The sequence below is a fragment of the Pelmatolapia mariae genome, linkage group LG16_19 (genome assembly GCF_036321145.2).
Source record: "Pelmatolapia mariae isolate MD_Pm_ZW linkage group LG16_19, Pm_UMD_F_2, whole genome shotgun sequence".
Taxonomy (NCBI): Eukaryota; Metazoa; Chordata; class Actinopteri; order Cichliformes; family Cichlidae; genus Pelmatolapia; species Pelmatolapia mariae.
In genome coordinates, this window is record NC_086241.1 from 53,465,327 (window position 1) to 53,475,486 (window position 10,160).

A 10,160-nucleotide genomic window follows, 5' to 3' on the forward strand; every position below is an offset into this window, starting at 1 on the left:
AGTTTTTCTTGAGTAAACAGAAGAGGTGCTGCCAACAGGTTAGAAACAAAGTGCGGCTACACAAGAGAAGAAGCGCTTCCCCCTCTAGTTCATTTCTTTTGTGCTTAACATCTTACAGCGCTCAGATAAACAGGCTACATCAATGCAGCAGTAGAATTTTAGACCTAGATAACGCCGCCACTGAAAGAAAGGTGCCAAATTGTGAGCAATTTTCCATTCCACTTAATTTTTCATTTGTGTTTCTGTGAATGCAATGCCTTCCCCATCTTGGTTTGAATCAAAAATTTATCAGATCCACAACACAAGGCGTTTTTTTATGCCCTCCAGTTGCCAATAGTAACCAAAGCTGGCCAAGAGCAAAATCCACTTAGCAGTGAATGAAGCGGAGAAGTGTTGAGGGTGGAGGGCTGTATTATATTGCTGAAGATTACAAGGACCTTCACAAGAGCTGTTGTCAATGAAGAGAATGCTGCATCAGAGTAATGTCCGGAAAGAATAAAACACCACCGGTCACGACCTTTGATTCTAGTCTCTTCTGCTCCCTTCTCTTGAATTCTTTACATCATTGTGTAACCACAAATGTTATGTAATGTTTGCTATGGTGCATGTCATTTTTAGACCCAGAGGAAGTGATGATGCAGGTCCAAAAGCCAGTGTGCACTAAATGTAATTTCATTGAATTAAAAATTTGAGAGGCCTGGCTGAGGAAAGCAGTGCCATTCTGGGTGGGAGAACTCTATTGGACTCTGCACTGGCTAGTCCATCTGTGATCAGTATATTGTGCAATCCAATATTCCTCCAATGCTTTTAGCTGATGGTGATTTAAAGGTTCCTCTTTGAAAGGCCAAGGATCTTTACTCCTCTGATGCACCTGCTGCACCACATCATAAAAGAAAGGAGGCCGTTCCATCGGCAGCAGGCTCCCGGTACGCATTACGTAGTTGCAGATCCACTCTCTACCAAATGATGGCGCGATCAGACTTGGGCGGAACAAGCACAGAAGGGGGCTGGATAAAATCCTGCCGGAGTCTGCCAATAACAGCTCGAGTTGCATCCCCGCTCGTACTACAGAGCCACACTGAGGTCTCTGCTCGTATCGCATAGCGTTGGGAAGCTGGCGGACAGAGAGAAGTCTTCCCGTTCTGACTGGATGAATTCACGAGCGCACAGGAAGACGTAAATAAAGATCCGATACGGCGTCGATTGCAAGGACAGCCCGGGCTCTGGCTAATTCCTTTAGGTGGCATTAGACTCCCGCACAGCCTCATTAAAGGAGCTTGGATCAGTGTTGCTCTCTGCGCTCTTCGCTCCCGCTTGTCAAACCAAAATCCCGAGCAAGCCAACGCGCTTACCTGAAAGGACACGCTTGCTTGGGGTGTGTGTTTGTGCTGTTTCCAACAGGATAATCACTTTCAACAAATACGCACGAGTGACCCACCGTCGCCGAAGTCAAATCACGGGGATTACGTTTGTTTGCAAAGCTCTTGACTGCAGAGAACGTATGTGTGTCCTCTCCGCTGTGTAGGGAGCAAAGTGCTGATAAATCTCCTGTGACTGGACTCGGGACCTGAGTGACGAGCTTCTCTGCACTTGACAGGAGCGGTTCGGACGAACCAGGAGTGACCAAAAATCGCACTTGAGCAGCTGAGTGGGAAACTGAAAATCCGGCGAAAATGCCTCTTGCACAAATCGCGGAGCCATGGCCCACAATGGAACTAGTGCAGCTCGAAACGGAGGTAAAGAGAGGTGACAGTGTTGGCACTGGGTGCATGGCTTGGGCGGATTTTTTGTGCGTTTTTGCGCATTTTGTTTTCAGATTAAAATAGCCAACATTTGCGTGTGCTTTTTCACGAACAACCCCACATCCACTGTGTTCACCAGTCACCACTTTCTAGAAAAAGTGATTGAGAGTAAAGTTACTTGAAACGACTGAGTAGGCGCTTTTTAGAAGCGACACCGGCTTGTTGTATAAATGATAATCTATCAATCTACACAATAAAACGTATATTTGTAATTGGGGTAACACAAGTTTTGCAATCAGACTGACTTGTCCATTCAAAAATCTTCACTGATATTCAGGCTTTTGGGAGGGGTAAAAGAACCAATCCAAAGCTTTGCCGGGCTCCCTTAACCAATAGAAAAATGCTTCATTATTATCAGTTCATTTGAGAGCTTTGAATTTCCCTAAAAGTAGCTTAAAGACCCCCCAGTTTAATTCACCTTCTAGTCAGTCACTGAAGCTCAAGATCAACTCAATTGCAAAGCTCAACTCCACAGGGTAGACCAGTTTGTCGTGTCGTGTAAAGGCTCACCTTCACATGCTCTCGCTGTTATCACCTCTATAGTGGCTTCTATAGGTCGCTGTTTGTGCGCAGATTAAACTGTAAACATTTGTCCGGCACAGTGCACAGAAACAACCAGCTTACACGAAGGAGGATGCCTGGTATCAGATTTGAATGCTATCTGGTGTCCATCTGTAAGCCCTAGGGAGGTGCACACAATATAAAAAAAGTGCACAGTACACACCCAAGATGCATGTAAAGCAATATAATCAAAAATGCATGCATATCAGTGTTAAGCATGCTTTGCAATATTTTGTTCCTCATATTTCACTTCAGAACTTATAGAATTAGGGAAATAGTGAGAGAGATTTGTAGCCACAGTGTTGTCCACCCTCCTGTAATTGTGTTGTTGCATTATTATTAATGAGCACTTCAGGTGCTGCTTGCAAGCTACCACATTTATGGTTATGAAGGAAAAAAAATCAGACCGCAATCTAGTCTAGTCTCTCTAGTTTGCTGTGTTTTAAAACAAAACCCGGCTTGTAGTAATAATACTGACAGTAGGCGCTGTCTGGTTGTATGGATTTGCTCTTTTTAATTACCCCTGCAATTAAGTGGGTAAAGTGAGCATGTGATGTTCCTGTTTCAGGTGCCTGATCTCTACAATGAATAGCTTTGTGCACACTACTGTAAGTCTCCTCAATCAGCTTTGCGAGATCTGTCATTTAGAAATGAAGCTCATTTTTCTACCTCTCAGTCTGCATAATCATTCTGATGTGATAGCAGTGGGAATTTAACTTGGTTAGAGAAAATGTGAAATTGTCTAAATTTGCTCTATGAACCTAACCGTAACTCAAGAAATATCCCAGACAGCTTAACAAGTCTTCACAAATTAGACCCCTGCAGTTAATATGAGGATTTGGAAATTGAAACATCTCCCCCTACAGATTCAGTTGCGGCAGTTACTGTTGGAGGAGAGAAATATGAGTCTAAGTGTATAATGAATGGAAAGAAAAGTCTTTGGTTAACATTCAAACAGAGTCATCTTGACATCGTTTGTTCAAGCAGGCTCCACTATTGACAGTATTCTGCAGCATGTGAGTTGGCTGAGTAGCATATCACAGCTGAACAGATGGTGGTGCAGAGCCTGTGAAGAGTGCTAAGTTTAACGCTGTGAAAATGCCCTGCCTTTGGAACGTGTAATAGTTACAACTCTGTGAATCAAATCTGTGCAATTCCTGGTTTAAAAAAGAGTGTGTGTGTAAAAAATCAGGATATATGATATATATAAATTTTATATGTATATCTATATTTTGTTTTTTTGTTTTTTTAATTGTGTTTCAGCGTTGGTTACTGAAATCCAAGATCTGTAATTGGTTAGATCAGACAAACACTGCCAGTCAGGATGGGATCTCTGCCATTTATCTCCACCAACCTACCAACCAGCTGCACACTTTGGTTTCAAATAGCTTTGGGATCAGATCGATTGAGCAGAAAGCTTGAGTTTTAGACAGGAGGCCGTGCCAGTGAACATGCGAGTCATATGGGCAGATGGAACAGACAGAGATACGCACTTTTGGATGATTTAGAAAAAAAAGAAAAGGGAAAAAAAACCACACAGAGAATGATGGGCTCTGATACACCAACTGATGGGAAGTCTGTTTTCCCCTCATCACTCATAATGAAAGTACTTGTGTTTGGAGCTTATCACCGTGCCATGAATGGAAATCGGTTAAATTCGCTTTTGTGCTTTATTCTGCGACAACGCAAGCAAGAGAGAAACGTGTGAAGTGAGCGATTTGGAAAAAAAGTGTTTGATTGAGGCCTTTTATGCCATATCTGTTGTGAATGAACTTCAGTGATTCATCCCTGATGAAGGCACTTTAACAAATATGCTCATGCTGTCCCAGCTGAGTCACTAGCACCTGCATGAGCCCCTGTCAGTACTACGTTGAGGCAGGTCCACCAAAAGTTCTGAGTCATGCTTATGTCAGTATTTAGTAATTGTGGATTTCAAATAGAGGAAAAACTGCGCCGATCCAAATGAGTAAATTCCTCCACTCATATTCGACATATTTTCCACATCAACCTTTTGTTTTGTTTAATTTTTATTTTTTAAGTTCACAAGTTTTCCCTTTCGCTTCTGCGTCTGCTCAGGTTTGAAAGCTCATAAGTGCGGTGAGATGGTGGCAGAAAGCTGTCACATACAAGCTGGCCCTATTAGGTTGGGTTAGAATGTATTTCAGTCCAGATCTGGGCCCACATCTGTTGGCTTAAAATTAAAATGTAAACATGTGTGTGTTTATTTATAAGAACTGCTCAAGCCTTGGCTTACAGAGCAGGATTCCACAAGCTTATGTGGCGAAGGAGGTTAAAATAAGTAAGATTGATAGATGGAATGTGTGCTGTTTCCCAGCAAGGTGTGGTCAGCAGTGTGCTGTCAGGTTCTTGAGAGTGTGTGCACAAGTTCATTTCGCATTAATGCTTTGCTCTGTGGGTGTATATATATATATATATGTGTGTGTGTGTGTATGTTCGCACTGGCAGGCTTAGCTGCAGCTAATCTGGGTGTGATCTGTGGAACACCTGAGCACCTGGGAGTGGAGGAAGGCATGTGATAACATAACCCTCAGCTTGATAGGTTCAAAGAAAGATTGAGTTCTAATACCTTTTTTGGTTTTTAGAGGTAAATATTAATCTAAAGTCACTAAAGCCTGAAGTGTACATTGCACGGCCTCAGCCATACCTGTAGGCAGTAGTGCTACTCTCTATCCTTTTAAGGTTGCCGACTTCTGAAAGGAACTACTTGGCACACAGTAAAAAGTAGAAAAACCTATTGTCCTTTTTCTGGAACTGACTAGAAACTGTCAATATTCACTGATGAGATTACGAGAAATTCTTTCAGATAGTATTACAGGCATAGAGAATAAGTGGTTATTGTATTTCTTAGTTGCCTAGTTACAGGGCCGTACTGCTCACACTGTAAAACGTGGACTTATCTATCAAACTCAGACCACCAGTGCTCTGAGATTTTTTTAATTTGCCTAATCATACAGAGTCCTGTGAGGAAAATGTGAATTTCTGCTGTCTGGCTCAGACTTGCTTAACATGTTGGTCTTTAAATCTGTTTACAGCATGCTTGTGGTCTGAAAATTTCTCCCATTGCACATTTTTTTTGCTTCTGTGTTCGTATTTAAAAAGCACACTTTGAGCATATTTATATGCCCTTTTTTGTGTGCCTGTGCTCTCACTAAGGAAACCCACTGGGGGGGAAAAGCACCATTAACTGGGCCACTTGGATCAGCCATGCAGTGCTAATGAGGTTGAAATGTGTTGAGCAGCAACGTCAGAAAGACGACGCGAACCGCAGACACAAACCTGCACAGTTACATTCACACAAATAGAATCCCCAATCCTGGTACAAACAAAGCTAGCCACACTGACATGGGGCATACCAGAGGGTATTGTAAGGCGGGAAGAGTTCCTTCAAAGTAGCCTGAGGTGTCTATTACACCAACAGACTCTGCACTTCCTCAAGATTTCCTTTTGTCATTTCTTAAACACATCTGGGCCTAACTTTTAAACATACTTCGCCATTAAATTGCTTCTATTTTTCCGTTTTCTACCCCATACCCTCACATTATCGCTATTAAAACCTTTATGAGTGGTGCAGTATGGCTAAATTAAATTCCCCCCAACTTGATCATGATTAAAGTCCAACTTGTAAAAATGCCTGGAGGTGTACAGAGCTGTACTATCCCTGCAATTTAGAAGTACTACTAGAATAAAACTAGCAAAAAAATAAGCCATCTCATACGGTCGGCAGGCACATCCAGTCTTACAGAACGGGAGTGAATGTGTTCTGAGGTATTACAGTGAAAGTAAACTAAATCCACAGTCTGCGTGCTTTCTGTCAGAGGGGCTTTTTTTTTTCCTTTCAGCAAACGAGAGTAGCAAAGCTGCTCTGCTGTCGCTGCCTGTGCCTATGTCTATATCTTAAAATCAAGCTGTATTAATCAGCACACACAAGAAATTTCCCCTACTGCACTCAGCGTTTCTATACAGGAACAGCCAGAACAGATAAGTAAAAGTAAAACAAAGCTGTAAGTGGTGTACTTTACGGTTAAGTGTGTAAGGAATAATTGTCTGTTTTGTCCCCTTTTACAGTTTTTTTTCTCTATTTCCTCTTACTTAATAAAAAAGTAAAATAAATATTTAATATACATGGGTATATTATTGAGCAGGTATATTTATTTAGCCTTTATTTATATGGGTAGTTGCATTGAGACTTAATGTCTCATTTACAAGAGAGACCTGATTCAGACAAACATTAAATTACAGCAATAAAAATAAATAAAATTGTTTAATGCATGTATACATATACGCTGTTTAAGTCTACAGTTAATAAAACAATGTATTTAAACAGTATTGGGCAAAAGTCCTGAGTCACCCCTATTTTTTTTTCATATTTTTCTAGAATACTTGTTAATATGTGTAACCATACATGGAAATACAGTATATAAGACATAAGCAGTTTGCACAATTCTAATAAACTTGAGAGTAAATCTTTGTTATGACTGCCTTCATTCTTCAACCCAGCCTGAACTTTCTTAGACAAGCTTTCTGGTAACTTCTTTAAGTTGTCTTCTGGAATAGTTCTCCAGGCTTCTTGAAGGATATGTCAACACTGTCCTTTGGATGTTGGCTCTCTTTTCTTCTATTGCCTGTAAAGATGATCCCATACTGCCTCAATAATGTTGAGGTCTGGGCTCTGGGGAGGCCAATCCATGACTGATCTCCAGGTACACTGTTGGCAGTGTGTTTGAGATCATGGTCATGCTAAAAAAGAAAGACGTTCATCAAGCAATCACATGCTTTCCAGCTGGTATTGCATGGTGGGTCAAAAATCTTTTGGGTCTTTTCTGTGTTCATAATTACATCATTTTTCATCAGATCCCCACCACTGGCTGAAATGCAGGCTACATATGGCTGTAGACACTGTTGTACCTCTGTTCTGGTCTTCTTTGTACATATTGACAACAATTGGGGAAAAAAACAAAAAAACCCAAACATATTTGGACTCGTGACTCTGTAAGACCGGTTTCCACTGATTTTCAGTGTAGTTTGTGTGGCATGACTCAGCATTTTTTCCTGTTTCCCTTCCTTAAGAATGGCTTCTTGACAGCCACCCTTCCACTGAGATCATTTCTGATGAGGTTTTGCAGAACAGATGGATCAACTGAAGGGTCAGGTGTATCTCTCAGGTTCTGTTTCAGGTCTGGGTTTTTTCCTATTTCTTAAGGACTTAACCTTCAGTCCTGCTGTTGTGGCTCAAACTGAACATAAACCAACACAGCTTGGTGAGGAGTGAGCTTGGGCTTAATTATAATGGGAGAAATGAAATTTGGTCTATAAACCAGCTCTGCACTGGATAATGAGTCAAATGATCATCAGAGTAAGTACCTATAGAAAGAAACTCTCAGGGTTGTTCATTTCAATACAATTTACGTCCTTTCTGTTTATTGCTTGTCATTGTGTTGACTCCCTGTTGTGTTTTCTGCAGTCTGAGGGAAGAGGAAGACTGCATCAAGGAAGTGAACAGTCTCATTCTGAAATGGGAAAAACAAAGCATAAAGCGGAAATGGGGTGGGGAGGTTTTTTTTAAGTCCTCACTCATGTGTTTCCTTAATCACTGAAAGCATTCAGTTATAAGGAATCTCAAAAAGTAGAGTTTAAAGTACACAGGCCCTGAGCATGAAGGGTGGATCTGATGAAAGAGTGGGATCATGCAAGAAACTGAGGTCAGGTTATTTGAACCTAGCAGTGCAGTGTCACATTAAACAGAACTTAACAGAAGTTGCCTTTGAGATAGCCCTCTCTTCTAATGCAAAATGCAGAAGCTAGGAGACACATTTTCTGACGAGACAGCCTCTGATGAACATTAGTAATGCCAGAGTGCACCGTTAATCGCTTATGCCATTAAAATGAAGTTTGTGCCTATTGTGGGTTTTAAGCTATATCAAAACAGTTTTAAATAATAACCCATTTCATACGGGTCTTTCATTTTTGCTAAATTGCACTGACTTCTTCTGTCTCGTTAAAAATTAAAGAATGCAAAAAAATAATATGGACATATTTGTGTAGATATTGCCATAATGTCAAGATGTTCTGAGTCGTAACTTTGCATATTAATGCAGTTCAGTTGTTAAACTTGCATACAGTTGCAACAAATTCTAGACTGGTGTTGTGCACCTCAGGCCTGGATACCTGAGATAAAGATGAAAGAGTTTAAAAACACTATTCTGTGTTTTGAAGAGGTGTTTGAACCTCATGCAAGCTCTTATTAAATGTCTAAATGCTCTTAGCCAGCTAGACAGTCGGTCTTCGTCTGTCTGCCCTCTCTGACCCATGATCCTGATTTGGACTGACATCATCACAGCCCCTGCTATGTAAAAATTACATCACTCTCCTCTTGTTATCGTTCTGCTGTTGCTTTTTCTGTCTCTTTTTTTTTTTTTTTTTTTTACCTTTGTTTGCAGCGGAATGAGATCCACATCTAATCAGCTAATTTGTCTGAAATCCCACCATATGTTCAAAGTTAGTCACTCACTTCTTCCGCGGGAACAGCATGTTGATTTTCACAATAGCTACCATTGAATCATTGTTTTCCAAATACCAATGATTACCCTTTTCAGTGAGACTTACCTACTGAGGATATGCAATTGTGTGTTGGCCTTAGATTATTAGGTTTGCTAGTGAAGGAGCAAAGTGCTGGATACAGTGGACTGCTGCCGCCCACACAGTCTTGCAAATATCGCCGTGCCTCGCTTTCTCCCTCCTTTAGACCCATCCAGACACATGTGATATATGCACTTAACATCCACACTGACCGACTTTTTCTCATCTGCTTGTCTTGACAGAATGGACAGAGCACTACAGAGGATGGAGTCACAACTGCTGTCAAGGTAGGTGGCGTTTCTGGAACAATGACACGCACTCGCACAAACATGCACAAATGTGACTCAATATTCATGCAGCTTAACGTCCAATAAATTACAGCGAGAACTTGGATGCAAGTCTTGTTTTGAATTCTTGGCTTTTGCGCGCGCTCTTCTGTGAAGACGAGCGGCAGAAGGCGAAATTCCATCAAAGGGCAAATTTTTGTGCGAATCTTCATTTTGAGCCGTTTCTATCTCTGTAGCAAAAAAGAAAGCCGTGGCGCTCTGTCACGTGTCAGGCGTTTGCAAGTGTGTGACTGTGCGTCGATTTATTCATTTAGCAGTCGCACTGACAGCCCTGAGAGGGTATTAGCTGGCTCAAGTTTGATGTGTTGAATATTCCCTGAGTGAGGCTGATTGAGCAGCAGTCTGGCTAATGGATATAGTGATGAGTCTGGTTGACTAGAATAGAAAGGTCATGTAGTGTTACACATAGTGCACGTCCCGATCTGGCCCGCTTACATGCCAACATGTCATACAGGGACAAACGCACATCAGCTCGCACATACAGAAACTCGGTAAAAAACGACTGCGTCAGCCCTTTATGCCTCCTGGTTGGCCTCTGCCCCGTATTGTCCGGCTCTGAAATATGATCCCGCTTCCCCCTGCACTCTTACTGTTCAGTCATGTAGCAGAGGACAAGGAAATGTTTGTTCTTGCGTAGCTAGCCTCTTTTTTTTATGGCCTCACTCTCAAGGGGAAGAGCCTCTAAAGAGCGTGTCGTCTTTTCTTTCAGTGCAGAACAATGTGCTGTGACCGTGGACGAGCTGAATAAGAAAGGTTTTCGCTTTAGGAGTCCATGCACATATGCCGCACTGGGCAAGGCAATTAATGTTTGAGGACAAGAATTTAAAAGAACAAAGGATTGTTCTTTTATCTA

At 41.6% G+C, this 10,160-nt stretch overlaps 1 protein-coding gene across 2 annotated transcripts in view; it reads left to right on the forward strand.

The window, feature by feature from the left end:
• The window catches only part of rps6ka1 (ribosomal protein S6 kinase a, polypeptide 1), a 53,327-nt gene that overhangs the window by 5,009 nt on the left and 38,158 nt on the right, over nt 1-10,160 (forward strand). Inside the window, exons 1-2 of one of the 2 annotated variants that reach the window (XM_063499882.1) lie at nt 1,052-1,736; nt 9,203-9,247. In XM_063499882.1, the coding sequence (XP_063355952.1) occupies nt 1,674-1,736; nt 9,203-9,247 (108 nt within the window). In that variant the 5' untranslated portion in view covers nt 1,052-1,673. Of the gene's footprint in view, nt 1-1,051; nt 1,737-9,202; nt 9,248-10,160 lie in introns of those variants that run through there. The other variant, XM_063499880.1, reaches the window with a different exon arrangement.